This window comes from Pyricularia grisea, assembly GCF_004355905.1.
Source record: "Pyricularia grisea strain NI907 chromosome Unknown Pyricularia_grisea_NI907_Scaffold_4, whole genome shotgun sequence".
In the NCBI taxonomy this organism is placed as follows: domain Eukaryota; kingdom Fungi; phylum Ascomycota; class Sordariomycetes; order Magnaporthales; family Pyriculariaceae; genus Pyricularia; species Pyricularia grisea.
In genome coordinates, this window is record NW_022156718.1 from 438,371 (window position 1) to 455,195 (window position 16,825).

The following is a 16,825-nucleotide window of genomic DNA, read 5'->3' on the forward strand; positions in this document are numbered from 1 at the left end:
GCTAGGCCGCTCGGGCAGGCAAAAGGTCAATGGAACCATCCCGCGATTTGTGCAAAGGTTGGGCCGGTGTCGGATCAGCACTCTACGATGACGTGACTCACTGGTTTGACATAATTAAAATATTATTTACTACAGGATAGTATTGCAGTTGGAAGCTCTTTTTTTGCTGGGCATGGGGGTTCCCACTGGAGCTTGAATGCGGGACGGGTAATTTTGTGCGCTAGCCTGTTGCTAGTGGTGTCGTTAGGTGGGGTAGGGTCCTGCGACAGCTGCATCTACCCTGGAGACAACGTTTGGACTATTCTACGAATATTGGTGCATGACTTGAGTGACACAACTATATGAATCGGAACGAGGGTTGATTTATTCTACCTGATTTTGCTGACTCAATGCCAATGTGTCTACAAATGCACTTAGTTGGCAGCTTGAACATACATAATAGCTACCCAAGATACTCTGTGCCTTACACCGGGGTAGGTAGTACTCTCTGTACTGGTAGGTTGAGATCCCCAACCGTAATTGCGGGGTTGTGTCTTGGTCGAGTCAAGCCAAGCCCTGGTTGGTTGGCCCGTCTGTGCTGTGCCTAGAAAGACCTAAAACTGTAAGCACCTTGCCTTCACAATGTCTCTTTTTTTCAGTGGCTGTTCACAGTTTCGCGGATAGGGACAAGAGTGTAATAACAGATTTGAGGAGCCATGTTGGATTGAAGTTGAGATTGTCTCTAAAATTACAATATAAATTGATTAAAAATGAGAAGGGTATGGAGATCTGTAAGATGATGATGGCTGCCGGCAGCGGCCCGTACCTTAGGTACAAACAATTTTCGGCAATTTATCGAACCCATTCATTTGTTCCCGGCTGACAATGATCTTGGGTAATCAAGTCATTGCGACAACAAAGCACTCCGGAGTGGTTCTCGGCTGTTATATATCTCGAGCGCAACCCAGAAATATAGGTGAAAGAGTAAAGATGCAAGTGTTGTTTTGTCACACCTGGAAACATCCATTGAATCTCTGGCGCATACAAACAACATTGGTGCTGGGACATGTTACAGGGCGAACTCGATTAATCTGCTGGCTCTGATCACTGACATTCGGGTATTGGTCGTCGGGGACGGCAGAGCGACGACTTTGGCAATATATTTTTTAAAGCTTTCTTTTTTTTTTATCTTTTCTCCTTCTTTTGTAGCTTACTCTTCCTTCCCTCGACAAAATCGAGTCTAACTCGCCCAGCTTGTTCTTTCTGCCGAAATATGGCGGAGCGAAAGAATTCAGAGACTGGAGCGAGCAGACAATCTCATGCACCACCAGCAGCTTCATTTCGTAGGCATCCCTTGAGGCTTGGCTAATGGTCCCATGGCTTTGAGAAATAAAGTCGCGGGCTAACGAATGGACTTGAACTCCACCAAACAGCTACACACAACTCGCCGAGGACGTGGTTGATCACCGAGTCGTTATCCCCATTGGCGATACGTCTTATTCGCCTTTTGCTAGCCCACGGCGACTATGTGGTAGCATGTCTGCCACCCCAGGAGATAGAGGACGAAGCTAGGAGTGCCGAGTTTCGTGACCTCATCAGCGAGTGCAAGAGCAATCGCAAGGATCGTGAGGGTTGGAAGGACCGGATCCGAGGCATACGCTGCGATGGCCGTGCTATGGGTCCATGCGGCGCTGCCGTTGCCGAAGCTATCCAGGCCTTTGGCCGTATAGATATCCTGCTTTGCTGCAAATTTGAAGGTTGGTATCCTCCCCTTTCCTCCTTGCCGCCACCGTGACTGGGGTTAGCAACGGCGCAACTGCATCCGAATGAAGTACCAAGAGATGCAGTGACCATGCTGACAATCAGCACTTTGACACTTCCGCCAACCATGATGCAGCTGTCGTCGGCACAGTGGAAGAACAGGCCGTCTCTGCAATCACCCAGAACCTAGTGAGGGACCAGTTCGAGACCATTTTCTTCTCACAGGTCAATTTCATCAAGGCAACACTACCGCACCTCCGGGCACAACGCACCGGCCACATCATGATCCTTAGCACCATCGGCGGACACATAGGCACTCCAGGCATGCCTATTTACACAGCTTCAACCTGGGCCCTCGAGGGCTTCTGTGATTCGCTGGCTTATGAGATTGCGCCGTTCAATGTCAAAGTGACCATTGTGCAGCCTAATATGGAAATACAATCGCTCACAAACCGCGTTACCTTCACACCCCAGCTCCCATACTACGATAGCGATGCCAATCCGGCGCCTTCTGTACGAGATATGCTTATGAACGTTGTGAATTCCAACCCAGAAACCGCCATCGAGCCCTCACATAAGGGGGTGGTCTCTCGGTACCCGAAGCTGCCTCCCCAGGTGGTGGAGAAGCTTGTGACTGAGACTGTGCACGCCTTGACGGCTATTGGCGGCCATGAAAATCCACCCGCCCGCCATATTGTCGGCTTCGAGGGCGCTACCGCGGTCAAGGAGAAGCTGCGGACGGTGACAGAGGAGTTGGAGGACTTCGTCGAGGCCAGCCTGTCAGTCGACATAGTCGAGAGTGAGCAGAAAACCGAGGCGTCAGAAAAGGATCAAGCCCCGGAATCAAGCGGCTGAGACGGGTTAATCCCCGATTCTCGTGCTGTGTTGACCTGAGGCTGTAATACTAGAATAACGCTCAGCAGTTAAAGGTATCGAATCTCATCACACGCAGTCAAACATCCTCAAAAGTTAGGCTCCGATTGCTGTCTTGCTCATGATCGAAAGTCTATTTATATAATCCTTGGATTTGATGCACCCACAACAGAGGTGCAGGACTTGGCAGTCTAGAATCCGGGGTAAGCTCAACGGAGAAATATTTTATTCATCGGGGATCTTGCCTCCTTGGGCTCCATTTGGCAATTACATCGTGCAGTCAACAAATCGACATCCCAGATTCGCGACTGGCTGTCAGGCAAGAGCCGGGCTGTCAAAAACCGCAGTTTACTACCGCAAATACTACATTCCCACACTCGACTGCCGGTGCCGTCTGGTAGTGCTAACCGGTATAATGTTTCCGCTGGACAATATAACACACTCACATACCTGAATAGCAGCGGTTCATCCCGATGATATTAAAGGATAGACACGTCTTTGCTCTTGTTATTAAGGATCAGGAGCGGGTTCAAAGTTGGAGCAACTTTCGTCCCCCAGACGCATCTCAGTTGAGTCTTCATGATTTGGGTGGCATTCGAGAAGACAACCATCGGCTTCAAATGTGATCGTCCCGACATGGCCAAGATGGGAACCCTGAAGTCTATGTGGCCATGGTTACACCCAACATTGCCCAGACAAACGCCGAGATGGCTTCCCTCCAATCTCACATAGGCAACTTAGACACTTCGATCCGTTGCCTTTCAAATATATCAACATGATCCAGTCCAAGGAATAGTAAGTTAATTTAGAGACGCTGGTTAGCCACCTACAACGTACTTGGCAGTCTTGGACATACCGCCGTGACACAGACTCTACTGGGAAAGCAAGTCGCCAGAGCGGCCAGGCGGACCGGGAAGGTCATGATGGAAAACTACGGGATACAGTGCCCCCAGGAATTCAACAAAAAGTGCTGAACGAGAGGAACAGATAAGGTATTCAGACTTCAAAAAATGCCTATATAAAGCTATGTTTTCACCGTTAATGCTTCGACCGAATCTCTGATGTTTCCTCAGTCACCAGCCCGCTAACCAAAGTCTCTGACCCTGCAAACTCACTCACCAAACACTCATCATGAAGCTCGGGTTCGCTACCGTGGCCGTGGTCGTTCTGGCGTCAGAGGCTGACGCGCACTACTGGTTTGATAAGCTCATCATCAACGGCCGCGAGACCAACGCCTACCAGTACGTTCGGCAATCCACCCGTCCCACACTCTACAACCCGATCAAATGGATCGACACTCGGGACAACTCGACCCCCGACATGGATGACATGCGCTGCAACCAGGGAGCATTCAACAGCGCCGGCCGCACCCAGACGGCCGAGGTCGCAGCCGGCACTCGCGTAGGCTTCAGGCTTGCTGCCGGTGGCACCATGTTCCACCCGGGACCTGGTCTGGCCTACATGTCTCGTGCCCCGGGCACTGCCCAGAGCTACCGCGGCGACGGCGACTGGTTCAAGATTTACGAGACCGGTGTTTGCCGACAAGGTGTCGACTTTAGTACCAATGCTTGGTGCACGTACGAGAAGCCCACGATGGAGTTCACCATCCCCAAGGACACGCCCAACGGAGAGTACCTCCTCCGAGTTGAGCACATCGGTAAGTTTGGACCCTAATTTCTTCTTTCTCTCTTTTTTAAAGTGTGACCTTGAAAGGTATGGTTTCTTTTTGTGTATGTGCGAGTGGTCACTAAACAACCATTCTTCTGGGACCACACAGGTGTTCACCGCAGCCATGTCAACCAGCCCGAGTTTTACGTGTCGTGCGCGCAGATCAAGGTCGTCAACGGTGGCAACGGCAGACCAGGCCCGACCATCAAGTTCCCCGGCGGCTACTCTAGGAACCACCCGGCTTTCGAGAACTACTCTGTCTACAACGGCTACAGGTCGTTTCCCATGCCTGGCCCTGCTGTCTGGTCTGGCGGCGGCGGCGGCACTACTCCTGCTCCTCCGCCTAGCGGAGGCGGAGGTGGAGGCTGCGCCGCTCTGTACGAGCAATGTGGAGGGTAAGATGGCAATGTTTCCTACCCAAAACAAATAAAGGGATGATATCGATTTATCAACGACTGACATGTCTCTGTTTGCAGCTCTGGCTTTAACGGCCCCAAGTGCTGTTCGTCTGGATCATGCAAGGTATCCAACGAATGGTACTCGCAGTGTTTGTAGGTGGTGGTGTTTGTACCTAGGTTCCTTATCTGGGTAGGTAGCCAATACCGCATGAGAGCAGAGCTGGGTGAAGCAGGGGGTGGATCAGTTGGATAGGTAGGTATGGTAACAGTACATATTGTTCATTCTCTTATGTACAAAGGTTTTGAGTTCGATTCTCGCCATTCTTTTATCACTGTAAATACCTGAAAGGATTGTTGATAGTGGCCATAGTCAACTTTGAATTTCAATCAAGTATGGTCATTAAACTGTATTGATTACTGACCGTCTGTCTCCTCGAACTAAAATGTGTGAGGGAGGGGGGCCTTTAGTTTTGTACCACTTTTTCACTGCAGGGTAAGTAGAACACAATCAAGGTAATAATGTGGGGAGGAACACCTGAGTAGATGTTAGCGCTACTGTGTACTTCACACAGTACGGACATGCCCAATTGTCGCGGAACTAACTACCTTACCTTAGTCGCATGCATGCATGCAATTCATATCTTGAAGACGTTTGTCTGTCTCGGGCAATTTAATCCTAGAGGCCAACCAGGTCTTTTTAGCTGATCGCGCGGCTCTTTTTCTTTAATAAGCACTTCAATTGTGTGCGCATGCAGACAAACATCTCGCCGTCGCATCGGTAATTGTCAAGCTTACTGCAGCTCCAAGTTGCAACCAAAAGTACACCGCCGAGGACACGAACTAAAGCCGGGTCCTGAAGCTTATCCGGTAGCTTTGCGTGTCTTGAGCTGCAGACATATAATGCGACGGCCCGGTACACACCTACCTATAAAAGTCGACCGCGCTCACTAGAGACAAAAAGAAGGAATGACATCTCTCCGAGGATGAGCGCGGATCCTCTGTTACCCATCGCTCCGGCGAGGGTAAAGGCCCTGGTCCTCCCCGTCGGCCAAATCAGACGCCAGCGCTTCGCCTCTTTTCTTGAAAGGCTGGCCGCCGAACAGGTGGTTCAGCTGCGCGACATCAGCCCAGATGGCCGGCCGAACAGGAGTGCGTGAAGTCTTTTGACGCCTGTCCTTACTGGGCCGAACTGCAGTGCTGACCCAACAATGCTTCGTCTCTGTAGACATGTTCTCGCCCCTGGCGTTCCCCGACGGCGCCATCTTCTACGAGCTTACAACCCACTACCCGCACCCATCCTACGTGACCCTCACCCCTTTTGACCTCTACCGCGAGCCCTTCGTCGTCATTGCTATTGCTGACGCCTCCGAAATCGACCGGCATGCCCTCAGCAAGAGACAGTCAGGAGGGGGTCGGACTACCACCGAAAGAAACATCAGGGGTTTGTACCAGGACCTGGAGGACCTACGCGATCAGTTCCCCAAGGTACTCGTGCATAGGCTCCTACTTTTTGACTACGTGGAGAGTCCCGACGGACATGTTCCGATCCCTGAAGACATCACAACTATACCGCCTCCACAGGATTGCAAGAGAACAACCATGAGGACGGTCATGTGCGATATAGCGTCACAGCTGCTTGCGGAGATGACCTCAATGGCCAAGCAATTCGAGGCCCTATCTTATGTCGACTCCCCAGGCCAGATACCTACCGGACAGCCAAACGGCCAGGACCCTATGATCGCCAGACGGAACTCGCAGTTCTCACTGCCTGCGGGGACCAACGGTGCACGCTCGAGCTCAGCTGCCGCAACTAACCGCATGTCTATGCCTGTGCTACCAAAAGGGTCGGGCTTTGGATCGGCCGGTTCAACGCCGATCCGGCCATCTACGCCGGTAAAGGGCGGGCTCTCAAATACGCCGAATCTGGACGATGGCTCATCAGAGTTTAGCTCGGGCCCTCCGACGCCAGAGCAACCCAATGCGATACGACCTGGTACCAATGAGAGCTTTAGGACAGTCAGTCAGGACAGGATATCAGTGCAAGGGTTCGGGTCTGGCGGGCTCAACGAGAGGTGGAGAAGCAAAGGTAAAGGCAGGGTGACCATCATCCTGGGGTCGTTGTACCTGCAGGCAGGACGATGGCCAGATGCTCTGAATCATCTCACCGAGGGCGCTACCGTGGCCAGGTCGATTAATGATCACGTATGGCACGGCAAGGCTCTGGAGCTGACAGTCATATGCTTGCTGCTACTGGGCTGGGCCGGCGTTGAGTTTCAGGTGCCTTCGGTGCTGTTGGCGCCGACCTCTGAAAAGACTTCTGCCAGCGCAGCAGCGGCCATGGCAGCGGATGAGAAGAATGCAAGTCCAAACCAGCCGCGATGGTTTAGGAACTTGCAGGTCATCTTGCCCGACCTGCTAGATCGCATAATTGCTCTATATTCAAGAATATCGGCCGAGCATTTACCCCCCTTACCAATGGCCGAGGCTATCATCAGGTGCTCCAGGACCTTGACTGCGCTTCACCTGACTGATGGTTGTCTCGAAGCCGACACACTTGGGCTTCTGGTCCTGGGGCGAGCACCGACCAAAGTCTTGAACTCATCACCTCGTCTGACCGTGATTCCGTCTCGTACACTTATCGTCAACATGCTGTTCAAGGCATTTCCAAACTCATCGACCGAGATGCTAAGCGCGGTCGATCGAATTGCAATTTTATCAGGCATCGCATCTGTCCTCGGCGTGCTAGGCTATCAGAGGAAAAAGGCCATGGTCATCCGGGAGCTGGTCTCGGTGTTGATAGGGGGCCTCGTTGAAGCTAGGACGCGTGGAGCGGCCGAGGTCGGAATTCACCCTGCCGCAGGGCTCGCTGCGCTGAATGGCGTCAGTGGTCACACGACAGGGGCCGCAGCCCTGGACCTTGGTGAGGGCGACATTGAAGAATCGATTGACGTGTTTCTGGGGCTCTTGCTCAGGACATATGGCGTGGTCTCATTCGAAATGGACGCACTCGTATCACCAAAGAAAGAGATCGAAACTGCTCATACGGACGACGGGGCCGTCGCGAGGATAAAAAAACAGGCAGCTGCCAGATTCTTTGGGATACCTGCGCTCAAGCTCAATATCCTCAGAGCTTGCATCAACTTCTCCGAGGCACTGCCAGACTTTAACGGGGTGCTGAAATATTCGAGTGACCTGCTCCGGACTGCGGGCAGCGGTCTGGCCCCTGGGCCGCGGCGCGAGGATGCCGCGCCCATAATATCTCGGGACGAACAGGTGCGCCTCGTAACCAACATACTGAAAACATCAAGCCTCTCCCAGCGGCTTGGAATGGGCGAAATGATGGCCGATTTTTGGGACGAGTTCTTCCTCAGGGGTGTCAAGCTCGAACCTTTGACCCGCACGCGCGCACCGATTGAGCATAAAAAGAGTGAGCTCGCAGGTGCATCGACAGCGCGCCAATCCCAGGACGTTGATCCTCTGATCCACAATCCGTTCTTGAAGCCACCCGATAAGGCTGCAGTAGAGAGTACGCTGGTTGCGTTTGAGCCAGCGACGTTCAAGCTGACGCTACAAAACCCGTATGAGATCGAGGTTGAGATTGAGAGAGTGCGGTTGGACACGGAAGGGGTCGAATTCGAATCCTCTGTTGATAGCGCACTCATTGGCCCATATCGCACGCAGATACTTCGTCTAGTTGGCACACCGAAGGCTGCCGGGTCTTTGAAGATTACCGGTGCCATCATCAAAGTCAGGGGTTGCAGGGAGAGGAGGTTTCCTATATTCCCGAGCCCGTGGTCACCAGAAGACCAACCCAAAGCCAAAGCTATCGGGCTTGCAGCTCTTGAACAGCACGTTTTGGAGCCGGCATCCCAATCCCCCAAGACGGACCACATCTCGCTCAACGTCATCAACGAGCAACCAGTCGTGGTTGTCAAGTCTACCTCACTAGCCCAATCCTCGGTTATGATCCTGGAGGGTGAGAGCCAAGTATTCTCAGTCACACTGCAGAATCTATCCAAGACCACCGCAACAGACTTTTTGTTGTTCTCGTTCCAGGATTCGACGCAGGAGCCTTTGCAAGCTGCGTTGAGCAAGAGAAATGCCACACCTCAGGAACTATACGAGTATGAGCTGATATTGGCGCGAAAGCAAGCTCTGCGGCTCAAGCCCAGAGCGGACCACAAGAGGTATATTGGTCCCGGAGAAGAGGCTACGTTCGACTTTCAGATTCTCGGCAAACCGGGACTCACCGGTGGCATTATACAAGTGGATTATGCGCACCTTGGTGTACCACCGGAGGATGTGCCTGCCAAGTTCCACACACGCCAGGTCGCCTTGCAGCTTACCATTACGGTCAACGCCAGTGTCGAGTTGACGAGGGTTGACGTGCTGCCCCTTCACGAAGGCATCCCTCGGCCACTGCTTGAGACGGCCTTCCGACGTGGTGATGGTGCCAGTTCCCAAAAGGAAATCCAGGAGAAAATCTCGTCAGACGACTACTGCCTACTATTACTTGATCTGAGGAACGCCTGGCCCAGCTACATGCAAGTCGAACTGAGCACCGAGGACGGCGCTCTAATAGAAGAAACAATACTTCCAGGATATACTTCCCGGGTCATGGTACTATTCAAGCGGATTTACTTGGAAGATCCGCATGCAGCAGTCCCAACCTTGAACCCAGCACGGCAGCGACAGTTTGTTGTAAGCACGACAATATCACCAGAGACGGAAAGGGCCAACCGAGAGGCCTTTTGGTACAGGGAAGAGTTGCTCAACCGGATCAAGGGGTCATGGCGGGCGACTTCAGGCACCAACAGGCACGGGGCCATCGAGCTGCGCAGCATACGGCTGAGCCCGCGTATGATCGACGCGGTCAGGATTGACGAAGTCGACATTGACATCTCGGTTGCACCGCAAAAGACAGGTGACGACGAGAGCAAAAACGTCATATATGTTGACGAATTCTCGCGCCTCAACGTGCACATCATCAACCGCTCCTCGAAGCCCATTTATCCGACGCTGCGACTCATGCCGGCACTCTGCAATCGACCGCTCAACGTGGCGCTGGACTACACGAGAAAGTTTGGGTGGATCGGGACACTACAGAAGTCGCTGCCGCTATTAGAGGCGCACGGAGAGACGAACGTAGTCATGGCTGTGGCTGCGCTTTGCAGAGGTCAGTTTGAGGTCACGGCATCGGTGGAGGAGACGCAGATCTGGCAGGACGATAAGGCGGCCAAGGGCAACGACGAGGGCGGAAGGCCAAGATCAGATACGCAGACGCTGATGGACGCGGTTTTGGGAGCCAGGGAGAGGAGGATCTGGCACACTCGAAAGCCCTGCATTGTGACAGCTCTGGATAAAGACGGGTAGAAGAAAACGAGCGACTATAGGTCTGCGTTTTAGGGTATATACTGAAGAAATAATTTATATATAACAGTACTTTTTTTTTTTCTTTCTGGCAGTGGTGGGTTATTGGACGTGCGAGAAAATGAAAAGAGGTAAATAAAGACGACTCAGCGTCAAGCCGAGGAATCCTTACGAATAACTGACGCGCTAGGGACTGCAGCTAAAAGTCAAAAAGGAAGAAAAAGTCAGCATGAGGCGAAAGATTGTTCTCTCAGGGCCGGGATAAACCCACCGAATCCGAGTGCCTTATTAGACTACACTGCACCTGACCGACTTTTCCGACTTTTTTTTTTTTTTTTTTTTTCTTCTTTCAGTCCTTTTTTTTCACACGTTAATCACTGTACAATCCTTTTCAATTCTTCATTCCCGTAGTAGAACATCAAACAAAAGTTGCTCGAGTAGATGTTGAGTCATTTTTTATTTTTTTTATTTGGACGTTTCCGAGTTTGTCTCTGTCAAGGACCCGCTTTGCGGTGGCGGAATCGGCCGAAGCCCATAGCGAAGTGACCTATTTTACTTTATCATCGATCTTCTACATATTATCTTTTCCATATTATTTTTTTTCCCTGGGGGGTTTTCTTTACTTGGATTTTCCTTGTTTCATTTCTTGTTGCACAATCTACTTCACGGTCACTAGTACAGACCAGAAGGAGTAGAAGTAAAACAGCCAGCAAACATTTGATTTTTCGGCCGCTTGCGGTCTGGCCTGCCTCACTATTGAACAGACCTCTGCACACACGATGGGGAGCATCAGCCTGTTGAGGACATTAGAATCAAGGAAAACCCGGCATCGCATTCTGTTTCTCGATGCATACGACTCCTTCACCAATAACATCACATCCCTTCTGACGACCCTCTTGGACGTTGACGTCTTCGTCCTGCCCATCGACAGCTCGCTCCTGGACCGCGCCAGCCCTACCTTTGAGCATGACTTGAGACGGGAGCTGGCCCACTATGACGCCGTAGTGTGCGGCCCCGGCCCCGGCTCGCCGCTCCGGAGCCAAGACGTCGGCCTCATGAGCAGCATCTGGACCCTGGCCGAGCAGGACCTCGTCCCAGTCCTCGGCATCTGCCTGGGATTCCAGAGCTTGGTCGTCGCAGCCGGCGGCAGGGTGCGCAGGCTACGCAAGGGCTTGCACGGCATGGTCAGGCCCATCGAGCACGGCGGCGAGGGTCTGTTCTCCGGCGTGGCCGAGTTCCGCGCGACGCTCTACCACAGCCTCTGTGGAGACCTCGGCCAGGACACCATCCATGACTCGGACTGGGCGGTGCAGAAGTGGAAGCCGCTCCCGGGGTTTGACGATCTTGTGCCTCTGGCTTGGGTGGAGGAGGCCAGGGATGGTGAGGAGGGTGGCGTCGAGAGGGTGCTGATGGCTGTCAAGCACCGCGCGAAACCATTCTGGGGCCTTCAGTACCATCCCGAATCGGTTTGCACCGAGACTGAGGGTAACCAGGTGGTAGTCAATTGGTTCAAGGAGGCACTGCGTTGGAATGAGGAGAACAAACGGGGGTTGGATCACGGAGATACTATCCTGGCCGGGCAAGCAACGAGACCCAGCCTACTTTCACAGGCCCTGCCGAAAAGTCGTGACAGCCCAGCCAAGGGACAACCAGAGGTCGATTCATGGCGTGAATACGCCGTCGGCTACCAATATTCCGGGCGCACCGTAGCCCTTCCGTCAAATATGAGCATCACAGACATCGTCGAGAGCCTCGGCCAGGTGACGGGCAAGGAGCTGATTGTGCTCGACTCGGCCAACGCGTCGACAGGTGGTGCGGCGGACATCAGGGGCCGATACAGCATCGTCGCTCTAGATGTTCCCAACACCCTGAGACTCGAGTATCATGTTGGAGATCCTCACGTCAAGGCCTTGTTGCCTTGTGAAATGCACAACACAAACGGACAGGGCGGCCAACCTCAAGAAGTATTGATACCGTTAGACGGTTATGCAAACATCTGGCTTTTCCTCGCCGAGTTTCACGAAGATAGGAAGCCAACAGGCACGACGGTGTCGCCGGCCGAGGAAATACCGTTTCTTGGTGGTTTCATGGGCTACATCACCTACGAACAGGGCCTGAGCGACATCAACGTAGACTTCCGCCAGGATAGGGGTCACCATAGGCCAGACGTGTGCTTTGCTTGGGTCACAAAATCACTGATTGTCGACCACGCCAAACGAACAATTCACATTCAGCATCTCCACTCGCCCACCACAGAGGGACAGGACTGGCTGGACAGAACAGTCGACACACTGAAGGGCTCTCGCAAATGGCACGAGACCACCCCTGCAAAGGCCAGGAGAGACTCGAGGTCTGATCCAGCAGCCAGGCTTTTCGACATGATCTCTGCGTCCAAGCCCGCCGAGGACGCCTACGAGCAAAAAGTCAAGGCCTGCCAGGAGTACATCGCCGCGGGCGAGTCCTACGAGCTCTGCCTCACGGACCAAACCATCATCCGACTCCCGGCAGCACCCGAGTCTGCCCTACAGCCCCTGAGCGACATGGCCGACAACATCGGCACGGGGAAGCGCCGACGCAGGAGCTCGGCCTGGAACGGGGCCGGGTCGGCGTGGCAGCTGTTTCGGACGCTGCGCAGCAGACAGCCGGCGCCGTTCGCGTCGTACGTGCGCCTCGGCGGCGCCACGCTCGTCAGCAGCTCGCCCGAGCGCTTCCTCCAGTACGACGGAGCTGGGCTCTGCTCCATGCGGCCGATGAAGGGCACGGTCAAGAAGTCGAGCGCGTGCGCCACACTCGCGGAGGCCGAGAGGATTCTGCACGTCCCCAAGGAGGAGGCCGAGAATCTCATGATCGTCGACCTGGTCCGCCACGACCTCCACGGCGTCTGCGGCGCCGGTAACGTCTCCTGCAGGGATCTAATGCGCGTCGAGGAGTACCGGAGCGTCTTTCAGATGACCACCGTCGTGGAAGGCCGACTGCCGAGCAGCAGGGATCGTGAGGGTGGTGTTGACGGCGGCATTAGCGGCAGTAAAAAGTACACGGGCCTCGATGTTCTCGCTGCGAGCCTCCCGCCGGGAAGCATGACCGGGGCGCCCAAGAAGAGGAGCTGTGAGATCCTGCAGGAGATCGAGGACCACAAGGAGCGGAGTCTCTACTCGGGCGTCGTGGGTTACATGTGCGTCTCCGGGACCGGCGACTGGAGCGTTACAATCCGTAGCATGTTCCGATGGGATGACGAGCTTGCTCGGGATGCTGATGGCGTGGCCATCGGTGGGCAAGACGTCTGGAGAATAGGCGCTGGCGGTGCCGTGACCATCTTGAGCACCCCAAGGGGAGAGTCAGAAGAGATGTTTACAAAGCTTGCGGGCCCTATGGGGATATTTTCAGCTGCAGGCTAAGCGGTTTAGATTATGGGATTTCTTTCTGTTTTCTTCTTTGGTTCAAACTAAAAAAAAGACCGTTTCTAGACGTATAAGTGGTACTCAACGTACCGGTCAGGGCATGGGCATGGGAATGGCAAGGAGTAAATTCGGATGAGGCGTACTATTGGGCATTATGGGATCAATAGGGTTGATTCAACAAACAGTATTTGGCTTTTTTTTTTTTTTTTTTTTTTTTTTTTTTTTTTTTTTTTTTTTTTTTTTTTTTTTTTTTTTTTTTTAATGAATCTGTTAGCTTGAATTGTTTTCTTATATCAAGTACATGGATTCTAGTTCACACCCTTGCAACATCTTGAGGCTTTAGCCTAGGCGAGCCTTCCACGGTGGTGACCTGTCAAACATGAATATTTTGCATCACCATTGCGGCCAGTCTTCTAAAAGCACACAGCTAATAATACCAAAATAAATCAAACGCCGAGGTACCACACTAGCCTTCCATGTTTCGCTGCTTACAACCATGATACAGTTACAAAGGAGAGGGCCAAGGACGTACTGTCCCCGAAGTACATAATGCGACAAATAATCAAAACTGGATGAGAACAAAAAAGATTATTTGAGCTTTTGGCATCATCACCATTCTCGACGAAAACGGCAAATCGCAAGCTGAGTTGGTGTTGCGCATCAGAGCACTGTCCGCCGCGAGACGCCAGCCCGACTAGTCCTTTGGTTCCCCATCAACTATATATAACATCGACATACAGCCTGGCTTTTTAGAATTCTTGTTCCTCAGTGAAGAACATGCCGAAGCTTATGACAGTGCCGTAAATAAGAAGGCCACCAGCCACAGACATGACCAAAGCGCCGGCGTTGATCATGTGGGCATGGGCCAGCACGATCGGGAGGGCTATTGGAGTCACATAGAATGTCAGCAAGCACTCTCATTCCCCGGAGAACCAGAGGTAGACAGTAGATCAGTCCATGCTCCCTGCCCTGTACCATACTCACCAATTCCCATGACGACCAAGAAACCAGTGCAGAACCTCCCCAGGTCGAGCGCCGCGCCACCCGAGGACTCAACAAAATCGTCCGGATTTGAACAGGACCTAGCTATCCAGTTGGGGACGGGCGCCAAGACATAGGTGGCGACGACGAGCAGCGGGTAGTAGACCTTCCAGAGGGCGCATGATAGGATGACGAGTAGGAAGCCGACCGCGAGCACGAACGATAGCGCTATTATGGTCTTGAGCCCGGCGTTTGGCATTATGGCGACGATTGAGGATGAACACTGATATCGATCGATATTGAAGAGACAGAGGGCAAAAAGTGTTAAGTCGAGGAATCGGTTGTTCGGGGCGCGCTGTAATGGACAATTGGAGGCTGTCGATGCGAAGCGCCTTCTTCGGCCGGTGGTAATGCTGTAGATTGAACAATGCCTTGCCAAACCCAGCAATTAATATTGAGCCAAACTGCTCCTCTTGCTGAACCGTGAGTTGCTCGATATGTGGCGATGGACTCGTATTGTTCGAGATCCAACAGTTATGTTTACAATCTAATCTCCAGGTGGGAGGGATGAATTGACGAAATGGAACTTGGCTTGCTGGGACTACTGACGCGACGTCGTCGGGGTCAGACATCGTCACGGCCTGGCTAGCAGGGATCCATCCGAGTCTTTCTTATTGGTCCGATGCGACCCCACCATTGAAAGCTGCGTCGTTGGCCATACGTAGTAGATGGACAGGTAGCGAGCTTGGACCATCCTTCCCCGGTTGTGAGTGGGCTTGGCCTCGCACTGTGCGGGCGCTGGTGTGTCCCTGTGCCTGCCTCTTGCCTTACGAAGCTCTGGAGCTGCCTGCACCTGAGGTGGTGGTGCTTGATTAACAAACAGAGAATCCATACCGCCCGCATTGGCATCATCAAGCCCACCTACAAACCTCGCGCATCGAGCTTCTGGAGTCTCGCCAGACAACTTGTCCTCTCCACAACAAGGCGCGCCTCACAAACAACTAATCTCTTCTTACATTTAAACCAAAACGGACCTCTAGAACCCCGACCGCTGCGACAGCGGCCACACCCGTTCCGTCACCATGTTCAGAAACAACTACGACAACGATTCGGTCACTTTGTATGCTCCGCCTTCCCCTAATCTGGCCAAGCTGGTATTCGTTTATTGACCGCGAGGCTCTGCAATATAGCTCTCCACAAGGTCGAATCTTCCAGGTCGAATACACAGCAGAGGCGGTCAAGCAAGGTTCAGTAGTCGTCGGACTGGCAAGCAAGACACATGCGATTCTAGTAGCCATCAAGGTGAGCGAGCGATTTTCCCAGTACCTCTCTTTTCAGCAACAATATCAGTAAAGCGTAGCTTCGGGTGCTTGTCGAGGGGACTCCTTTGGCGTAACCATAGCAGCAAAATCAACAAAACAGCAAGCTGACCATTGGACCTACCCCACCACCAGCGAAATGCCGAAGAGCTCTCCTCATACCAGAAGAAACTGTTCCCGCTCGACGAGCACGTCGGTATCGCCATCGCCGGTCTTGCCTCGGATGCGCGTGTGCTGTCCAACTTCATGAAGCAACAGTGTCTGGGTCACCGTCTGACCTACGGCCGCTCCATGCCTGTCCGCACCCTCGTAGACCTGATCGGAGAGAAGGCCCAGGTCAACACTCAGCACTATGGCAAGCGCCCTTACGGTGTTGGCCTGCTCGTTGCTGGCGTCGATGACCGTGGCCCCCACCTGTTCGACTTCCAGCCGTCCGGCATGACCGAGGAGATGTTGGCCTTTGCCATCGGCGCCCGCTCTCAGATGGCCAGGACCTACCTCGAGCGTAACCTCGACAAGTTTGCCGACTGCGACCGTGAGGAGCTGCTCAAGCACGGTCTCCGTGCTCTCAAGGAGAGTCTGGTGCAAGACAAGGAGCTGACGATCGAGAACACGTCTGTGGGCATCGTCGGGCTGGTCAAGGACGAAAGTGGAAAGTCTCGCGTCGAGCCCTTCAGGCTGTACGACGGCCAGGAGGTCAAGGACTGGATAGACAGCGTTGCAGACGACAAGGAGGGTGGCGGTGACGATTCTAGGCCTGCTGCGCCAGCGGCAGCCTCTGCCGCGGAAAGCATGGACGTTGACGAGTGAAAGGAGGAAGTCTAGGTTTGCCTAATGAATACTAAATCCAAACAAAACAAGAAAGAGACAGGTGCCGCACAAAGAGGACTAAAAGGTGCAGAGTAGACCTTGAAGTCGACTACTGGGTAGCATAGCAATCCCCAGTACGTACTCTCCCTGACACTGACCCCGTCATGCGGGGCCGAAATTTACCAGTGTACAACTACAATCATGACATCTTTAGACAAAGGAAAGGAAATGGAGCGCCAATGATAAAAAGATGAAAACATTCGGTTTT

General features: G+C 53.1%; 6 protein-coding genes across 6 annotated transcripts; 5 read left to right on the plus strand and 1 right to left on the minus strand.

Moving 5' to 3' along the window:
- Positions 1-663: 663 nt before the first annotated feature.
- PgNI_06854 (uncharacterized protein) lies at positions 664-2,777 on the plus strand. Its single transcript, XM_031126873.1, has 3 exons — positions 664-1,322; positions 1,413-1,736; positions 1,877-2,777. Exons 1-3 carry the CDS (start codon positions 1,253-1,255, stop codon positions 2,593-2,595), a joined length of 1,113 nt encoding a protein of 370 aa, XP_030981438.1. The 5' UTR covers positions 664-1,252; the 3' UTR covers positions 2,596-2,777.
- A 967-nt stretch (positions 2,778-3,744) lies between these two features.
- PgNI_06855 (uncharacterized protein) lies at positions 3,745-4,836 on the plus strand (the record flags this gene model as incomplete). Its single annotated transcript, XM_031126874.1, has 3 exons — positions 3,745-4,270; positions 4,391-4,676; positions 4,758-4,836. The coding sequence occupies 3 exons, from the start codon at positions 3,745-3,747 to the stop codon at positions 4,834-4,836; spliced, it is 891 nt and encodes a 296-aa protein (XP_030981015.1).
- An 826-nt stretch (positions 4,837-5,662) lies between these two features.
- On the plus strand, positions 5,663-10,052 carry PgNI_06856 (uncharacterized protein; the record flags this gene model as incomplete). The annotated part of the gene is made up of 2 exons (XM_031126875.1): positions 5,663-5,828; positions 5,905-10,052. The coding sequence occupies 2 exons, from the start codon at positions 5,663-5,665 to the stop codon at positions 10,050-10,052; spliced, it is 4,314 nt and encodes a 1,437-aa protein (XP_030981436.1).
- Positions 10,053-10,828: 776 nt separating this feature from the next.
- Positions 10,829-13,444, plus strand: PgNI_06857 (uncharacterized protein; the record flags this gene model as incomplete). Its single annotated transcript, XM_031126876.1, has 1 exon — positions 10,829-13,444. The coding sequence occupies one exon, from the start codon at positions 10,829-10,831 to the stop codon at positions 13,442-13,444; it is 2,616 nt and encodes an 871-aa protein (XP_030981437.1).
- Positions 13,445-14,196: 752 nt separating this feature from the next.
- Positions 14,197-14,687, minus strand: PgNI_06858 (uncharacterized protein; the record flags this gene model as incomplete). Its single annotated transcript, XM_031126877.1, has 2 exons — positions 14,197-14,330; positions 14,432-14,687. 2 exons carry the CDS (start codon positions 14,685-14,687, stop codon positions 14,197-14,199), a joined length of 390 nt encoding a protein of 129 aa, XP_030981434.1.
- A 615-nt stretch (positions 14,688-15,302) lies between these two features.
- PgNI_06859 (uncharacterized protein) lies at positions 15,303-16,814 on the plus strand. Its single transcript, XM_031126878.1, has 3 exons — positions 15,303-15,548; positions 15,619-15,730; positions 15,883-16,814. Exons 1-3 carry the CDS (start codon positions 15,511-15,513, stop codon positions 16,555-16,557), a joined length of 825 nt encoding a protein of 274 aa, XP_030981435.1. The 5' UTR covers positions 15,303-15,510; the 3' UTR covers positions 16,558-16,814.
- Positions 16,815-16,825: the final 11 nt, after the last annotated feature.